Below are 20,271 nucleotides of genomic sequence, written 5' to 3' on the forward strand. Positions count from 1 at the left end.
ACACAAAAGCAATACTGCTTCCTCCCCCTCAAGGCCCGGGACGCGAAGTAACACCACGGAGGGCCGGGGAACGCGGGGAGCGGCAGGAGACCTGGACCGGGCTAAGCGCACCGTGGAAGAGGCGGAGCCCCCTTCGCCCACCAAAATCTTTCTCCTAGCCTTTTCCTATCCTCGGCTCCGCTCCCACGCAGCCCTCCCAGGTCCGGCCGGGAGTTGGACAGTGGAGGTGGGAGGGGTTAAGGCGAAGCCCCTCCCCCACAGTGACGTCTAGAGACGCGACGCGACGCGACGCAGTGCAAATCGGGAAAAGGGGATGAACTGGGCTGGCTTCCGTCGGTATAGGGAAGGGCTAATTCTTCCTCGGGCTGGTGGGAAATGGGCCTTTGGCGAGGAGGCTGGTGTTAGTGAAGTACCCCCGGCGCCCCGGTGAGTATGGGACTGGGTCCTGACCTGTCGTCCCCGGGAAGTCGTCCTCAGTGAGCCCCCTTTCCTTCCGCCGGCTGCTGGTCACCCCGGAGGTAAGCCCTGTCCACCGAGAGGGGTAGCACAATCCCCAAACAAATAACCGACTATAGAAGCAAGGGCCCAGCCTTGAGTCTTTCCCGCCGTTCACTTAGCGTTGCCTAGCGAGTTTCCTGTGGACTCAGGTTTTCCTCTTTTAGAAGATGCCATGGTCATTCCCTCTGGACGCTCAGACTAGAGTTTGACCTCCTTCCGCTTGCCTCCTTGTTCTGATCTTCTGCTGTCAGTCTGCAGTCACAGGCCTATCAAATGCTCAGTGTTTCCCAATCCTTCCTCTGCCCCAGTCACACTTTATTTTAGTCAAGTTGCATGTATGAGTTTAAAGACTATTAAGTTCATCCAGTTAAAACTGTGACTTCTCCAGCTCCAGAGCGTTCTTTCCTAAACTGTGCCTTTTATCCTAGAGTTGTAGGGTAAGTTAATTTCATCTCCACACCACCTTGGAAATTATTAGAATCCTGAATTGCATTATGTGCATTTATCCATAAAGCTGCAGAGCACACTCCTGGATTCATTTATTGCCTCTAGTTCAGTGACCTTGAAGCAAGTCCCTTAATCACCAACAGAAAATTTACTACATTCACAGAGATGTTGCGGATCCTGAGGGAATTTGATATTTGTAAAGAGCTCTGAATGTTTCAGATGAAAGGAATACCTAAGGATATTACTCTTTTTGAATCTGCGTGCATCCTTAGTTTAGTGTGTATCTTGCTGCAGCCATTAAAAAGGTCAAGTGATATTTGTTAAGGAAGTGTTCCTGTTTTTGGCTTGCTCTGCGGCTTTGCTTTGTAAGCAAATTTTGCATTTCAACAGATTCTGTTTAAGGATCATTTTTTAATATCTCTTTCATGATGGATTTAGATAATTTTTCTGTCTTCACAGTTCTGGGCCAGTTTATCTGAAAGGTGATGTAGGTTGTGCTATGTCTTTACCTTGTGATCCAGCTATCTTGAAATGTGTATTCCTTTCTTGTGACACATTAGTTGCATTTTAAAAATTAAAATACTAAGGATCCTATAAGAGTAAAAAAAATGAAACTACTATTAATGAAATTGTGTCCCATAGGTATACATTTTATTTTTTGAGAAGACAGCGTATGAAAAAAATAAAACCATTTTAAAGATGATTTTAAATTTTAATTTTTTATATATTTTTTGTACTTTATTAATCATTGTGGGCATTTGTTTGTAAGTCTGAATATAATGGAACATAACCAAAGTGGCTTTTGTAGATTTAAAGAGTTGGGAAATAAAGCCAGTACATCAGATTTTTTTTAGACATTTTCACAAAGTATCTATGTTATATTTTATAATGGTATTTTATTTATTATAAATATATTTATTTTGAACTTTCTGCAAGAAAATTCACTTTTGTATAGGTAAAAGGAAGAAAAAAAGTGAGTACTTATAAGAGTAAATATCATTAAAGAAGCATTTTTTTCGTATCTTATTCATTGTCCCACTTACATAATGCTGTGTAACAAATCACCCCAAAACATAGTGTCTTGAAATTGCATTTTTCATTTCCCTCATGTTTCTTTAAGTTGGCTGGATTCAGCTGCATGGGTCTCACTTAAGTGAATCTCATACGTTTGTAATCAGGTCAGCAGCTAGGGTTGGAGTTATCTGAAATCTCAACTAGGCTCAGTATCTAGAATGACTTATTTATATGGATGGTAGTTGATATTAGCTCAGAGCTGGGTTGGGATGTCAACTAAGAGCCTCCATGTGGCCTCTTCATGGGGCTTGGGTCTTCTCATAGTATGGTGACTGGGTTCCAAGAACAAGTGATTGAAGAGACAGGAAGTGGGAGCTGCCAATCTCTTAAAGCCTGAACCTAGAAATTGGTATAGCATTGCTTCTAACATTTGCTCTTGGTCAGAGAGGTCAAAGAGGCCTCCCCACTCTGCGACAGTAGATCCCTGTCTCTTGAAGGGAACAATGTCAAAGAAATTGTGGCCGTCTTTAGCCTACCATAATTATGGTGAAAAATTGTATTGGACCAATGTTTGGATTTATATAGTAGGTGCAGAATATGGTACACTTCTGATTTATTTGAACATAATGCTTTTTATCTTCATGATATATTCAGAGCATTTTTCTGTATATATATTTTTCATCTGTACCTCTTCAGAAGCAGATGTACATGCATACATACATCCCATACCCCATACCCCTCCCTCTCATTGACCACTAGTATTTCAATCTACCCAATTTATTTTACCCCTTACTCCCCCTAATATTTACTTATTTATTTTATCCATATTTTTAAACTCATATGTCCATACCTTGGATAAAAGGAGCATCAGACACAAGGTTTTCACAGTCACACAGTCACATTGTAAAAGCTGTACAGTTAGACAATCTTCTTCAAGAATCAAGGCTACTGGAACACAGTTCAACAGGTTCAGGTACCTCCCTCTAGCCACTCCAATACACCATAAATTAGAAAGGGATATCTATGTAATACGTAAGAATAACCTCCAGGATAAACTCTGAAGTCTGTTTGAAATCCCTCAGCTACTGAAAGTTTATTTTGTCTCATTTCTCTCTTCTCCCTTTTGGTCAAGAAGGCTTTCTCATTCCCATGAAGCCAGGTCCTGGCTCATTCTGGGGAATCAGGTCCCACATTGCCAGGGAGATTTACACACACCCTTGGGAGTCATGTGCTATCCTATGTAGAGGTGGGGGAGAGCAGTGACTTCTGCCAAGTTGGCTTAGAGAGAATGGCCACATCTGAGCAACAAAAGAGCCTCTCTGGGGGTGAGATTATCAGTAGGCTTAGCCTCTGCTTTGCAGAAATAAGCATCATGGGGCAAGCCCCAAGATTGAGGGCTCAGCCTATTGAGTTGGTTGTCCCCATTGCTAACAAGAATATCAGGAATTCCCAAGATGGGGAAGTTCTCCAGTTCCAGTCCTCCAGCTGTTACTGATTTTCACCTTCATTCCATTATGATCAGAGAAAGCTGTTTGTATAATTTCAGTCTTTTAAAATTGATTAAGACCTCTTTTGTGCCTCAGCATGTAGTCTGTCCTGGAGAATGTTCAATGAGCACTTGAGAAGAATGCCTATCTTGCTGTTTTGGGGTGTGGTGTTCTATATTTGTCTGTTAGGTCTAGTTCATTTATGGTTTTATTTAGGTTTTCTGTTTCTTTATTGATCTTCTGTTTAGATGGTCTGTCTATTAAAGAAAGTGGTGTATTCAAGTCTTCCACTGTTATGATAGAAATGTCTATTACTCCCTTCAGATTTTCCAGTGTTGGCCTCATTTACTTTGGGTCACCTTGATTAAGTGCATAAATATTTATGATTGTTAATTCTTTTTGGTGAATTGCTCCTTTTGTTACTGTGTAGTATCCTTTGTTTCTTATAATGTTTTTGCATTTAAAGTCTATTTTGTCTGTTATTAATATAGCTACCACAGCTTTTTTTTTTTTTGGAGACTGCTTGCATGCAGTATCTTTTTCCATCCTTTCACTTCAAGTCTGTGTCTTTGTATATAAAAATGAGTTTCTTGTAAATAGCATATAGATTGATCATATATTTTTCTTATACATTCTGACAATCTATACCTTTTGATTGGGGAATTAATCCATTAACATTCAGTGTTATTGCTGTAAAAGCAGTCCTTTCTTCAACCATTTAACCTTTGGCTTTTATTTATCAGATCTCTTCCTGCCTCCTTGGTGGCTCATGAGAAGTCAGAGCTTAACCTTATGTGGCTTCCCTTGGATGTTGTGAATCACTTTTCTTTTGCTACTTCTAGGATTTTCTCATTGTCTTTGACATTTTACAGTCTGATTAGTATGGTCCTAGAGGGGGTCTATTTGAATTTCTCTGTTTGAAGTATTTTGGGCTTGTTCAGTTTGCATATTATGTCTTTTATGGGAATTGAGAAATTTTCAGCCATTATTTCCTCAGTCTTCCTGGCCTTTCCCCCTTCTCTTCTTTTCCTGGGATACGTATGATGTATATGTTTGTACATTTGTGTTGTCAGTCATTTCCCCAAGACCCTGTTGAAATTTTTCCATTTTTTCTCCATTTGCTCTTTTGTCTGATAGAAATCATTTGCTCTGTCTTCTCACTCACCAATCCTTTCTTCTGCTCTTCAAATCTGCTGTCATGTGTCTCTGGTATATTTTTAATTTCATCTACCTTGTCATTCATTTCCATAAGATCTGTTTTGCTATGCATTCTTTCAAATTCTTCTTTATGCTCTCCTGTCTTTTTAATAGCTTCATCTCCTCAGCCATCTTGTTTAAATTATTTAAGAGATTTGTTTGAACATCTCTGAATAGCTGTTCCAAAATCTGTTTCTCCTCCAACTTTTTAATTTGACTGTTTGGCTTGGCCATATCTTCTTTTTTCATAGTTTATCTTTTAATTTTTTGCTGGTGTCTGAGCATCTGATTATCTTGATACAATTATTTTGAAAGTTGGTTTCCTTATCTGGTCTACAATTTTTTTGTTGCTTGGTGTTTTAGTTTGCTAAAGCTGGCAGAATGCAATATTCCAGAAATGGATCAGCTTTTATAAAGAGAATATATTAAGTTACAGGTTTACAGTTCTGAGGCCATAAGAATGTACAAACTAAGACATCCAGAGAGAGATAACTTGACTTCAAAGAATGGCCGATGTCTGTCACATGGGAAGGCACATGATTGGCATTTGGTGGTCCTTGTTCCTGGTTCCATTGCTTCCAACTTCTAATTCCAATGACTTCCTCTCTGAGCAGCTGTGGGCCCTTACTAACTGCTCCTGAGCAAAACTCTGGGTTTTATCTGTTAGCTTAGCATTTCCCAAGGCTGGAGATTTCTTCTCTTCAGGTTTTGGCTATTTTTGTGAGTCCTTGCTTAGCACCCAGGCCTTTACTATCTTCATCTCCAAATGTCTGTATCTATGTTAGCTCTTTTAAGGATTCCAGTAAACTAATCAAGACCCACTTTGAATGGATAGGGTCACATCTCCATCTAATCAGAAGGTCACATCCACAATTGGGTATGTCACATCTTCATGGAAGCAATCCAATCAGAAGGTACCCCCCCCCCCTTCAGAATTGGATCAGGATTAAAAGAACATGGCTGTCTCCACAAAATATGACTAGGAGCAAAAGAACATGGCTTTTCTGGGGTACGCAATAATTTCAGATCAGCACTGTTGGGTTTGTGTTAAAGGGCTTATTTGGCCCTTGGTTCATTAGTATTTCACAGCCAAAGCAGGGCCAGGTTCCCATGCAAGGAGTGTGACCCAGTTCTAAAGGGCCTTAGGTAAAGGCTTAGGAAAGCAGCTTCCCAAGACCACACTTTCCCAGCCTTCTCTGCAGGTGCTGTTCTTTGGCAGCTTATTCCCCACAGCCATACAAATGCGAGTTATTTTTAGCCCTCATCCCCTTTATTTCTGAGGCAGGTGGAAGTAATGGACCATGATGCTACGAGTGCCTGTACAGAAAGTAACAAGGCTGTGGGACCCCACAGTCAAATTTGGCTGACCAACAAATAAATCAGAACTATGCTGCCTCCCCCTCTGTTTCCAGGTGGGTGGACTTATCTGACTGTCCCAGTCCATAGTAGACAGTCCTGTGAGACTGGGCTGACCAGTAGCTCTTGGCCTTGCAGGTAGGGAATGTGCACTGGGAGCCTCAGTGGTATTGAGTCACTTACTGCAATTTCTCATGACTCCACAGGCTCCCAGTGCTCCTGCCTTGAAAGGGTCAAGTTTTCAGATCCTAGAGGGTCAGCTTCACTGGATAACAATTAGATTAGGTCTGTGCTGTGGCCTCCTCTTTTCCTGGGGAGAAGGCCTCCTTATCTCTCTCAGCCTGCAGCAGCCAGCTGGGCAAGAACCATGCCACCCTGAAGCTGCTGGCCTTGGAAGTGGACGATGGGCACCAGGAGCCATGGCTGAATTCAGTCCCTCACTGCGGTTTCTTTTTTGTGGTTTCTTCATTTCTTCAACTTGCTCTTCATTATATGTTGCAGTGGTCCTCCGTCTCTCAAGCCTGAAACCTGTTGCTTTGGGCAGTTTGCCTGTTCTCTAGATGTTTTTGGTGGAGGAATGAGTTCTGCCTCTTCTTATTCCACCATTTTTCCAGAAGTTGCTCTGAATAGATTTTTACAGCACTGCTCTCAGGCAGTGTTTCTGGTCATAAAATACCAGAAGCTTTAGCAGTGATTAATTCCTCAGAGGGTTGAGCCTTTTTTAACATTTAGGATTATTTCAAAACAGATTATTTCATCAATACTTACTTGACTGTGGCATTTTAACTAGAATGAGAGTACAGTGGATTACATGATGCTTACCTAGTCAGAGGATGTAACGAGTACTGTTGATGCCTACTGGGGAGAGATGGTGGGTGGCCAACAAAGAAGAACTTTGCTTTCTTTTCAGCTTTGCCAAGTGCCTCGACAGTGGCAGGTGTAAAGTCCTAGTGAAAATATCAGGACTCCCCTTCTCACCACCCTGTAAGTCCTCAACCGCCACCCCACCCCGCATTCCCAGAGTGCACTGCACACTGCGTCCCATCCCACCTCCATGCCTGGGCTGTGTGTCAAACTTACTCTCCGTGTTCCTTTCCCCTCAACCTCCCTCTCCTACTGTACTAAAGCAACCTGAAGCTGGCCAGTGGGCACAGCACTAACACAGGCACAGGCACGGGCATGATCACAGGCAGCTGCCTGGAAGAAGAGGTCCAGATGCTTTTTTTTCAGTGGTCTCCCTATGGACGTTGAATCCATAGATCTCTACCTGCTCTCCCGCTCGTTGAAGGGATTTGAAGGATCCCTGATCTAGCTCATGTCAAGACAGCTTCTTGCTTGCAATCTTTGACAGTTGGGCAGGAGTAGAAGTGGCCAAGAATGTATAGAGGAGAAGGGGCCAAGAATGTGTTGAATAGTATTCACTTCAGTCCTGAGAACCTGCAGACTTTGAGGTTGGCGTTTGCTAAAGCCAGGAGCAAGATGGTTAAGAGCAAGCTCATGGCAACACCAAATCCCACCAGTGTTCACTCCATGCTAGAAGCCCACTTCATCATACAGGACCCTTATGACCAGGTGGTAGCTGCTTTGATTCCATCATCCCCATAGACTCGGACTTCCTACCCTCTGTATACCACAGAGCTGGCCCCAGGCATCTCATATGCTACATTCACCTACCCAGATGCCACTGCTGCCGCCACTGCTATCCTTCCTCAGACACCTCCCAGCAAGGATGGAAATACCATCAGTTCTGTTAGTTTTTCAGTCTTGTCATCACAGCTTGAAACCTGTGTCACACAGAGGGGCACTTCCAGGAGTCAGTTTTGGGAATTAAGAGCTCCCATTGACCCCAGGCACCCTTTGGATAACTGCTGCTTCCTTCCAAAGTCTGTGAATTTAAGCCTGACTTGGTAGACTGCTTCCTGTTTCCTTTCTGTCTTCTTCCTCAGCTCTGCCCTCCCCATAGCCTTTCCCTAAGGCCCGCTGGGAAAATTCATGGGCCTTCTTGTCTGGGACACCCAGACCCAGCTCAGAGGCCTCCTGTCCAAAGTTGCTTCTGTAATTCCACCTGAAGAAAATTAGGCATTTAACTTTGTATGTTTTCTGGCATGAATTAAGATGCAAACATATATATGTGCTTGTATAGTTTGTTCTCACATTGGTGTTACTGTAGCAACAGTTGCTGGGCATAAATGGTTTCTCATTCCTGGTCCTTCACTTTTCATTACTTCCCTGTGTAACCACCCAGCCCCAGCAAGGACACCTCTCTCAGCTCTGAGCCTGCTCCGCCCTGACGGCCCAGTGCCTCTACCCCGCGCCCCCCCCCGCCCCCACTTCCAAGCTGAATAGCAAGAGCAAAAACCCAGCAAATACAGTCTGTTAATTTTTCCATTTCAAATCAGGGTCCTCTGCTTCCTTCTCCTCAGATGGGCCAACAACTCTAATGAAATTAATTCTTTCTCTGCCCACCTGGCATACCTCTCCATGGTTCACCCACTTCTACCACTGGTCCTCATTCTTTCCAAACTTCCAAAGCCAACCGTAAAGCAAAAGTATTTTGTACCCTGTGTAACAATATTTATGCATCATAAATGATTTTTCACGTGTGCAATTAAAGAGACCTTGTTTGCTCTATCATATAAGTTTAGTGTTTAGTTTGAGGCATGGAGAATAAAAGGATTTCTGTTCTTTAGCATTGAGCCTTTCTGTCAGATGTTAGTTTAAATAAATGAAGGAAAAATTGTGCAATTTTGTTTTGTGAACATATCAGTGTTTTGCCTTTAGCTGCAGCTATGACTGCCTTGCTGTTTTCTCACTGGGGAAGCTAGATGGCTACTGTTATTGCTGGTCCTGTGAGAGTGTAAAATTGTTTAATATATGAAATGCAAAATAAAAAATATATATGTTGGGCCTAGTTTGAATGACCACACACTTCAGTCTTCACTTTTTTGCTTTTTAGTGTCCTCTCTATGGTTCATGTCTTCTAATTCCTGTTCCTTCTTTTTGAAAGGATCAGAAGATGTCGGAGAAAAAGAGTACATGCACATTGCTCTCTGTGTTCTAGTCTAGAGCGTAAAACTAGAGTTCTTAATTATTACCAGGTTTACACATTTTAAGAAACCTTGTTTTTTTGTACATAGAAGATCTTTTAATTTCCTTGCTTATTTTTTTTACTTACAATCTTTTAAAGCACGATATAGTTTCAATGGATTCTGTGTTATATTTAATTTGTTCTGGATCTAATATGTAAATTCTAATGTGGATTCTAATATGTAAATATGAGTTTGTTGTTATTGTTTCTGCTGCCATTTGCAGACTAGGAAATTACAAATTCATTCAGTTGTTTTGGCTGTGATTTTCTTTGTCAGTCTATTTCCAGACTTCTTTAATGGTAAAATGTAGCAGAATGACTTATTAAAAATTTAATATATTAAACTTCACATAGACTGAGTTGAATATGTATTCTTTGCTCTCTTATTTGTTTAGGGAAAAATACCTTTGCCTTGTGCTTTGACTTCTGCAGAGAGTGTAATTTAAGAAATAGCAATTATATAACAATGCCCAAAATATTTTTAACACCAGGCATCATTTGACAGTGTAATTTAAAATATAGAGATTTGTTAATGGAAATAGAAGCAATTGTGGTCCTTTGACAGACTTAGACATTATCAGTAAAGGTTGTTACTTATTTGAACTATTCTCAGAAATCAAATAACAACAGAAAAGGTAACTTGAAAAATGTACAATCTTTGTCCTAGAAACCCTTATTAGCAAGCTTAGTGTCTCCGTAATCTCATCCTTCTACTCCGTAATCTCATCCTTCTACTTTTCCTTTCTGTGTCTAATTGTTTACCAAATATTGTTATTCTGTTTTTGCAGTGTCTTTTGTATCTGCCTCCTCTTTTCTATCTCCATTGCCCTAGTTCTGACCACCATCATCTTTCCCTAGGATCATTGTGCTAGATAACTAGTTTTTTCCCTGTCTCCAGTCTACTAAAGCCTAGCTTTATATGTTTGTTAGTTTCAATCACCTAACTCCCTTCTTCAGACCCCTACTATGACTTCCCACTACCTTTGGAAATCAAAGTAAATGTTTTAACATGTTCCTAGACTATTTTTTCAGGTTTCACTGCCCAGTAGATCCTTGTTCATTCTGTATACTGCCTACTTTCTGAAGATGTTCTCTACGTTTTGATTCTTTCCTCATACTGTTCCTCATTTCTATGAAAAGTCTTCTCCCGCTAAAATTGACATCAAACTATAATGCCTTCCAAGATCCCTCATCATAATTAATCTTTCCTCTTAATTTCTCTTTTAGTACATGATAACTCATAGTATGAGTTTGATATCATATTCTGTTGTGTTACTACTGCTTACAACTTTCTCTTTCACGTTAGATTATTAAACTTTATGAGGAAAAGGATTACATGTTATCTGAATTCTTGAAGCACAATGTCTTCTATGCTCCAGAACATCAGTGAATGATTGAATTCAATTGAACTTTGAAGTGGCTAATGATTTATTATTTTACATTGCCTTAGTAGCATATGTAGTTTTTATTTTTGTCTTTTGAAGATCTAACCTTCTTAGGTAATAATGAGAAACAAATTATACTGAGAACATATTCTAGACCTTCCTTTTAGATTCCAACTCAAAAGCTTTCTTTCCCCTGCCAAGAAACCTAATTGTCATGGATTATAAACTAGATGCTACTTAATACATTGAATATTAACTCTGTAGTTAGACTACTAGTACTTATGGCCCAGAGATGAGATAAAATTGGAAAAACAAATACCAATGAACTGTTACTTAGTCACTCTGCCCAACTCTACCAACACCTTATCTTAGTATGCTTAGTGTCACGACCAAAAAATGGTTGAACTTTTTAGGAATTTCAGTTCACAAGCTGACCTGTATCAGGGGATCAAACGTCAGCTTTCTATGGATGAGTAAAATTAAGACCCTAGTGATGTAGTTCAGGCCAGAAAAATTGGGCTGCCTCTTGTTATTGTTATCTTTCTGTCCTCTGGCTCTTATTAATAGTCCAGGCTTCAGGGTCTTAGTGATGTCTTATTGATGTCTTTATGGCCTCCCTCAGACATCAGGGTTTCCTTAAGCTCTGTCCTGAAAAGATTGTTTCTAAATCCTACTGTGCTTTCTCTTTGTCAAAAGTTTTATTCCTCAACTTTTGCTTCCTATGTCGCAGTAGAAATCATGTTCCTGTAGCACCATTCTACTTTACCCCATCTTTTTCCATTTTTTGTCATTAAAGTTTTCATTCTCTTTGTTTACAATTTGTTCCCTTTGTTTATGTTCATTTCTTAATGCTTCTGCTCTTGCTTCCGCTTATTCTACTATACAGAAGCTATACTCCCCAAGGATAGGGTCTTTCAGTTTACCAAATTTGTTTTTTGGTATAAAATTTATATTTTGACTAGTGCATTTCCTAATTTAACTTGTATGGTCAGTTTCTTGAACACTGTAAGTACATAGAATCTTGAATAGGGCGTATTTTGTTGGTTTGTCCAGGTTAGTGTGATGCCCTGATAAATCCCAGAGTGATTTGAACAATGAATAAAGAAGTATTTGCCAAGACCCTTTGGGGAATGGCGATAAAGGGGGAAAAATTAAACTTCCCCATTTGGAGAATTCCTGATATTCGCTCAAACAGTGGGGACAACCAAATCAATTGACCAAGCCCTCGATCTTGGGGTTTGCCCCTATGAAGCTTATCCCTGCAAAGTATAGGCTGCTTAAAATTAGGCCTAAGAGTCACCCGTTAGAGAACCGCTTTTGTTGGTCAGATATGACCTCTCTCTCTCTCTAAGCCAGCACAGCGAACAAACTCCCTGCCCTCCCCCTGTACATGGAACATGACTCCCAGGGGTGTAAACCTCCCTGGCAACATGGGGTAGAAATCCTGGGATGAACTGGGGCTCGGCATCAAGAGATTGAGAAAACCTTGACCAAAAGAGGGAAGAGAGAAATGAGACAAAGTAAAGTGTTAGTGGCTGAGAGATTACAAAGAGTTGAGAGGTTATCCTGGAGATTATTCCTATGCATTATGTAAATATCCCCTTTTTAGTTTATGATGTATTAGAGTGGCTAGAGGGAAGTACCTGAAACTGTAGTGCTGTGTTCCAGTAACCATGTTCCTTGAAGTTGACTGTATAATATAGCTTTTACCTTGTGACTGTGTGATTGTGAAAACCTTGTGTCTGATGCTCCTTTTACCTAAAGTATGGACAGATGAGTAAAAAATATGGATAAAAAAATAATAATGGGAAACAAAGGTTAAAATATATTGGGTAGATTGAAATACTAGTGGTCAATGAGAGAAAGAGGTAAGGGATATGGTATGTATGAGTTTTTTTTTTTTTTTCCTTTTTTATTTCTTTTGCTGGAGAGATGCAAATGTTCAAAAAATGATTATGGTGATGAATACACAACTATATGATGATATTGTGAGCCATTGATTGTACACCATGTATAGAATGTTTGTATGTTTAAGATCTACAATAAAAATATTTAAAAAAATAGTACGGTTATAACAATAGTCTTGTATCTGTTGTAACAAAGGTACCATATAAATGCGAAGTGTCAATAATACGGAAAACTGCGTGAGAGAGTTATATGGGAACTCTGTATTTTCTGCATAGTTTTTCGTTAACCTACAAATTCTCTACTAAATAAAATTTAAAGCATTTGTATGTTACAAGACACTACCAAGAAAGTGAAACGATAACCTACAGAATGGAAGAATATTACTGGAAACTATGTAGATCATAAAGGTTTAATATGGTGTTTAAACAACTGTGAGAATGCAACATCAAAAGTTGGATGAAGAACTTTTATCCAATTTAAAAATGGATGAAGAACTTGGATAGGCATTTATCTAATGAATATATATAAATGGGTAATAAGCACATGAAAATATGCTTAACATGATCAGTCATCAGGGAAATACAAATCAAATCCACAATGAAATACCACCTCACACCCATTAGGATGACCATTATTAAAATAAAAGAAAAAAAGTTGTGGTAAATATACAGAGTAATAGGAACAATACTTTGTTAATGGCCCTATACAATGGTGCAGCAACCGGGGGTGTCAGTTTGGGTGGTTACTCAATAAGGGTAAAAATAAAATTACTAAATGACGTGGCAATCCCATTTCTTTGTTGGTACCAAAAAAATTGAAAGCAGGGATTAAAATAAAAGCATTTGTACACCAGTGCTTACTCTGCCATTATTCACAGTAGCCAAAAAGTGAAAGCACCCATACTGTCTATCGGTAGATGAATGGATAAACAAAATGTGGTGTAGTATACACTCAATGGAATATTACTCAGCCATAAAACGGAATGAAGTTCTGATGCATGCTACCATGCCTATCTCCCTTACATTGGAGTTCAACCTCATTAGCTAACAGTTCACCCATCTCTAGCTTTTGTGTATCTCTAAGTCCCTTATATTCTGTATTAGAAGCCTCTTATTATACCTTTATGCTGGTCATAAAAGTGCAATCATACAGTATCTGTCCTTTGTGTCTGGCTGATTTCACTCAGCATTATGTCCTCAAGGCTCATTCATCCATCTTGTCATATGTTTCACTTCAGTTTGTCTTAACTGCTGCATAATAGTCCATCGTATGTATATTTCACATTTTGTTGATCCACTTGTCTGTTGATGGGCATTTGGTTTGTTTCCATCTTTTGGCGATTGTGAATAATGCTGCTGTGAACATGGGTATGCAAATGTCTGTTTGTATCATTGCTTTCATTTTTTCTGGGTATATACCAAGTAGTGCTATTGCTGGGTCATAGGGCAGCTCAATATTTAGTTTCCTAAGGAACCACCAATCAGTCTTCCATAGTGGCTGCACCATTATACATTCCCAGCAGCAGTGCATAAGTGTCCCAGTTTCTCCACATCCTCTCCAACATTTATAGTTTCCTGATTGTTTAATAACAGCCATTCTTATAGGTGTGAGGTGGTATCTCATTGTAGTCTTGATCTGCATTCCCCTTATAGCCAGTGAAAATGAACATCTCTTCATGTGCTTTTCAACTATCTGTATTTGCTCTTCAGAAAAATATCTTTAGCTCATTTTATAATTGGATTGTTTGTTCTTTTGTTGTTGAGTTATATGATTTCTTTGTATATACAGGAAATCAAACCTTTGTCTGATTTGTGATTTCCAAATATTTTCTCTCATTGAGTTGGCTGCCTCTTCACCTTTTTGACAAAGTCTTTTGAGATGCAGAAGCATTTGAGTTTGAGGAGTTCCCATTTTTCTATTTTTTCTTGTGTTGCTTGTGCTTTCAGTATAAAGTTTAGGAAGCTACCTCCTATTACTGGGTCTTGAAGATGTACCCCTACATTTTCTTCTGGAAGATTTATGGTGCTAGTTCTTATATTTAGGTGTTTGATCCACTCTGAGTTAATTTTTGTGTAGAGTTTAAAGATAGAGAGGTCCTCTTTCATTCTCTTGGCTATTGATAGCAAGTTCATCCATGCCCAATTATGAAAAGATCATTTTGTCCCAGTTCAGAGGATTTGGGGACCTTATAAAAAATCAGTTGGTCGTAGAATTCATGGTCTGTTTCTGTACTCTTAATTTGATTCCATTGGACCATGCTTCTATCTTTGTGCCAGTACCATGCTGTTTTGACCACTATGGCTTTATTATAGGTTTTAAAGTCAAGGAGTGTTAATCCTCCCATTTTGTTCTTTTTTAGGATGCTTTTAGCTTTTTGGGTTCTCTTTCCCTTCCAGATGAATTTGATAGTTAGCTTTTCCAAATCTTCAGAGTAGGTTATTGGAATTTTGATTGGTACTTTGTTGAATCTGTAGATCAACTTGAGGAGAATTGACATGTTAACTATATTTAGCCTTCCTATCCATGAGCAGGAAATGTCTTTGAACCTGTTAAGATCTGCTTTGATTTCTTTTAGCAGTGCTTTGTAGTTTTCTGTGTACAAGTCCTTTATGTCCCTAGATAAGTTCTTTCCTAAGTATTTGATTCTTTTAGTAGCTATTTTGAATGAAATTTTTTCCTTAACTGACTCCTCAGCTAGTTCATTGCTAGTGTATAGAGACGTTACTGATTTTTGCAGATTAATTTTATATCCTGCCACCTTGCTGAATTTATTAGCTCACGTAACTTTGCTATAGATTTCTCAGGATCTTCCAAGTATAGTATCATATCATCTGCAAATGATGAGAATTTCACTTCTTCCTTTCTAATTTGGATACCTTTTATTTCTTTGTCCTGCCTGATTGCTGTAGCTAGAACTTCTAGCACAATGTTGAATGGTAGTGATGACAGTGGGCATCCTTGTCTTGTACCTGATCTTAGGGGGAAGACTTTCAGTCTCGCTCCATTGGGTACGGTGCTGGTTATTGGTTTTTCATATATTCCCTTTATCATACTGAGGTAGTTACCTTTGATACCTAACTTTTGGAGTGTTTTTATCAGAAAAGGATGCTGAATTTTGTTTAATGCTTTTTCAGCATCAATCGAGATGATCATGTGATTTTTTCCCCTTTTGATTTGTTAATGTGCTGTATTACATTAATTGATTTTCTTGTCTTGAACCATCCTTGCATTCCTGGTATAAATCCCACTTGGTCATGGTGTATAATTCTTTTGATGTGCTGTTGGATTCGATTTGCTAATATTTTATTGAGAATTTTTGCATCTATGTTCATTAGGGAAATTGGCCTGTAGATTTCCTTTCTTATGGCATCTTTACCCGGTTTTGGTATTAAAATGATGTTAGCTTCCTAAAATGAGTTAGGTAGAGTTCCTTTTTCCTCAATTTTTTTGGAAAAGTTTGAGCAGGACTGGTGTTAGTTCTTTCTGGAATGTTTGATAAAATTTCCCCTGTGAAGACATCTGGCCCTGGGCTTTTCTTTGTAGGAAGATTTTTGATGACTGATTGAATCTCTTTACTTGTGATTGGTTTGTTGAGATCTTCTATTTCTTCCTGAGTCAGTGTAGTTTGTTTGTGTGTCTCCAGGAATTTGTCCATTTCATCCAAGTTGTATAGTTTGTTGGTGTATACTTGTTCATAGTATCCTCTTATGATTTCTTGTATTTCTTCAGGGTCTGTGGTAACACACCCCTTCTTATTTCTGATTTTGTTTATTTGCATCCTCTCTTTTTCTTTGTCAGTCTTGCTAGTGGCCCATCAATTTTACTGATTTTCTCAAAGAACCAACTTTTAGTTTTTTTGATTCTTTCTGTTGTTCTTTTGTTCTCCCATTCATTTAACTCTGCTTTATTCTTTGTTATTTCTCTTCTTCTGTTTGCTTTGGGGTTAGTTTGCTGTTGTTCTTTCTCAAGTTCTTCCAGGTGAGCAGTTAAGTCCTTGATTTTTGCTTTCTTGTTCTTTAATATAAGCATTTAGGGCAGTAAATTTCCTTCTCAGCACAGCCTTTGCCACATCCTATAAATTTTGCTAAGTTGTATTCTCATTTTCATTCATCTCCAGATAGCTACTGATTTCTCTAGCAATTTCTTTGACCCACTGGTTGTTTAAGAGTGCATTATTTAATTTCCATATATTTGTGAGTGTTCTCATTCTGTGGTGGCTGTTGAGATCCAGCTTCATCCCATTGTGACCAGAGAAAGTGCTTTGAATAATTTCAATATTTTTAAGTTCATAAAGACCTGTTTTGTGCTCCAGCATATGATCTATCCTGGAGAAAGTTCCTTGAACTCTAGAGAAGGATGTATAACCTTGTGCTTTGGGGTGCAGTGATTTATATATGTCTGTTAGGTCTAACTCATTTATCAAGTTATTTAATTTCTCTATTTCCTTGATAATCTTCTGTCTGATTATTCTATCTATAGAATAGTGTGGTATATTGAAATCTCCTACTATTATTGTTGAACCATCTATCGCTCCCTTCAGTTTTGCCAGTATTCGATTGATTTGCTTTGGAGCTCATAAAAGCATAAACATTTATGATTGTTATATCTTCTTGGTGAATTGACCCTTTAATTATTATATAGTGTGCTTCTTTGTCTCTGATGATGTCTTTACATTTGAAGTCTATTTTCTCCGATATTAGTATAGTTACTCCTGCTTTCTTTTGGTTACAACTTTTGTAGAAAATGTTTTTCCATCCTTTCACTTTCAATCTGTTTGTATCCTTGTGTCTAAGATGAGTCTCCTGTAAGCAGTATATAGCTGGATTACATTTCTTAATTCAATCTGCCAATCTGTATCTTTTAATTGGTGAGTTTAGTCTATTAACATTCAAAGTTATTACTGAAAAGGCGTTTCTTGGTTCCATTTTCTTATCTTTTTAATTTTATTTGTCAGATATATATATATTCTTTTCCCACTTTCTCTTTACATTCTTTTAATTACCCTTAGTGTTACTCTTCAATTCTGTCCCCTCCTCCAGACTTACCTTTCCTGTCTTTTTTTTTCAGCCAACAGAGCTCCTTTTAGTATTTCTTGTAGGACTGGTCTCTTGTTGACAAGTTCTTTCAGGACTTCTTTGCCTGTGAAAACTTTAGTTTCTCTCTCAGTTTTTTTTTTTCTTAATATTTTTATTGACAAATCTTCACAAACATACAGTCCATACATAGTATACAATCAGTGGCCCACAATATCATGATATAGTTTTATATTCTTCACCATAATCATTTTTTAATGAAACATGACCACATACAAACACAAATATTTTTACCATACGATCATTCCATTCTTGTTATATGATCATATCTCACAAAATCGTCACATAGTTGTATATTCATCATCATGATCATTCTCAGAATATTTGCATCAATTCAGAAAAAAAAACAAAAAGAAAACAGAAAAAAAATTCATACATACCATACCCCTTTCCCCTCCCTTTCATTGATCACCAGCATTTCAATCTACTAAATTTATTTTAACATTTGTTCCCCCTATTTATTTATTTTTAATCCATATGTTCTGCTCGTCTGTCGATAAGGTCAATAAAAGGAGCATGAGACAAAGATTTCACAACCACACAGTCACAATGCGAAAGTTAAATCATTATACAATCATCTTCAAGGAACATGGCTACTGGAACACCGCTCTGTATTTTCAGGCAGTTCCCTCCAGCTTCTCCATTACACCTTAACTAAACACGTGATATCTATTTAATGCATAAGAATAACCTCCGGGATAACCTCTCAACTCTGTTTGGAATCTCTCTGCCATTGACACTTAATTTTGTCTTATTTCACTCTTTCCCTTTTTGGTCAAGAAGGTTTTCTCAATCCCTTGGTACTGAGTCCCAGCTCATTCTAGGATTTCTGTCTCACATTGCCAGGAAGGTCCACACCTTGGGAGTCATGTCCCATGTAGAGAGGGGGATGGTAGTGAGTTTGCTTGTCATGTTGGCTGAGAGAGAGAGGCCACATTTGAACAACAAAAGAGGGTCTCTTGGGGGTGATTTTTAGTACTAACTTTAAGTAGGCTTAGCCTATCCTTTGTGGGGTTAAGTTCATATGAACAAACCCCAAGATTGGGGGCTCAGCCTATTGCTTTGGTTGTCCCCACTGCTTGTGAGAATATCCAGAATTCTCCACTTGGGAGAGCTGAATTTTCCCCCTTTCTCACCATTCCCCCAAGGGTACTTTGCAAATACTTTTTTATTCACTGTTCAAATCCTTCTGGGGTTTATTGAGGCATCAGTATGGACAAACCTACAAAATCTCCTGCCCTACTCAAGGTTGCACGTACTTATGGTGTTCAATTAAGCTGTCCGCATAAGTTATATTAGAAAATGCACTAGTCGAAATATAAATTTTGTACCGAATAAACATTTTTTGCTTTAGTCTCTCACATAAGTTAAAGTTTTAAAATATTACCATTTCAGTCTTTATCTTTTATCTTTCCTTCTGATTTCATTTGTGCCCCCAGTCTTCCTCCCTTTCTCATTCTCACATTCGGCTTTATTCAGTGTTCTAACATTTATTGTATTGCAGTTAGGTAGTATTGTGCTATCCATTTCTGAATTACAATCAGTCCCATAGGTTCCTAATTCTTAAGGTGAAATGATACAAATAATAATCCATTTAGTTAGTGAAAATTTGATACAAAAATAATGTTGTTCATTGATACTCTAAATATCATAATCTCCAAAAATAGATATTCAATATAATTAAAAATTAACCCTGTTAGCAAAAGACAAAATTTAGAAATTTTATTTTCTCAATTGTTCCCTTGTTTTGTTAGTGATGAAAAATTCATGAAATTTTTTTGTGTTTGTTGTTTCAGGAAAACTGCTTCTAATGAAGTAAGCCATCCATTGTGAAAGTGGGAAAGTAAAGATTGTTCATCATGCCTGCTGTCGCTTCAGTTCCTAAAGAACTCTACCTCAGTTCTTCACTAAAAGACCTCAATAAGAAGACCGAAATCAAACCAGAGAAAATAAGCACTAAGAAGTATGTATCTTTTGCTAGTTTGATTGTGGCATATTATTAATTTTTCATATTATTCAGATTAGATGAATAGTCCATTTAACATTTATTTGAAAAACAGTATCATCATATAAATAAAGATCTCCTTGGGGAAGTTATGCATATTATCTGTTTTAAGAGGCAGAGATTGTGAAACTTCTACAAAAATCATTGTCACAAATTTCTGTCTTTTCATAAAACAATATAAAAGTAATTATTAACCATTTTTATTCTTATGCATTATATATATACTTTATAATCCTGGCTTCGTTTTTTTGTTTGTTTGTTTTAAAAAAGGAGAGGTATGTATTTTGCTCAGTATTCAAGAAAGTATTAATTTGTGCCAATTAGACATGAACTTTTAACCCAATGATTTATTTATTTATGTATTCATTTTTTTAACATTTTTTTATTGTGAAAAACAGCATACATGCAAAAAAGTAAAAAATTTCCAAGTACACCCCAGTAAGTAGTCGTATAGTATATTCCAAAGTTTGGCATGGCCCACAGGTCCCCAGTGATTTGTTTTATGCATTTTATTTTTGAAGATGTATACTCTGTGTACATGCTAAGGCAGAGGCTAGAGTTGATATCTTCCCGATAGAGATTACAAAATCTGTACTGAGACAAAGTATACTACTGATGGAAAGGTTCATCTACATAGATATTTACTAAAAGTCTCATCTTGCTAAAAATAGGGTATCATTAAAATTGTTAACCTGTTGATAATTTTATCACTGATAAGGGATAGGAGGCAGTAGGGAACTTTTATATTTTTATTATATACAACGAACCAACATGCCAACATTCTTTTTTTAAA

The 20,271-nt window shown here is 38.0% G+C and overlaps 1 protein-coding gene across 4 annotated transcripts in view; it reads left to right on the forward strand.

Annotated features, from left to right (window-relative positions):
• Positions 1 to 295: 295 nt before the first annotated feature.
• Positions 296 to 20,271, forward strand: part of USP8 (ubiquitin specific peptidase 8) — a 110,334-nt gene continuing 90,358 nt past the window's right edge. For 3 of the 4 annotated variants that reach the window (XM_077127868.1, XM_077127867.1, XM_077127871.1), the window contains exons 1-2: positions 296 to 518; positions 19,270 to 19,436. In XM_077127868.1, coding sequence (XP_076983983.1) covers positions 19,333 to 19,436 — 104 coding nt within the window. In that variant the 5' untranslated portion in view covers positions 296 to 518; positions 19,270 to 19,332. The remainder of the gene's footprint in view (positions 519 to 19,269; positions 19,437 to 20,271) is intronic. The other variant, XM_077127870.1, reaches the window with a different exon arrangement.

Source organism: Tamandua tetradactyla, chromosome 14 (genome assembly GCF_023851605.1).
Source record: "Tamandua tetradactyla isolate mTamTet1 chromosome 14, mTamTet1.pri, whole genome shotgun sequence".
In the NCBI taxonomy this organism is placed as follows: domain Eukaryota; kingdom Metazoa; phylum Chordata; class Mammalia; order Pilosa; family Myrmecophagidae; genus Tamandua; species Tamandua tetradactyla.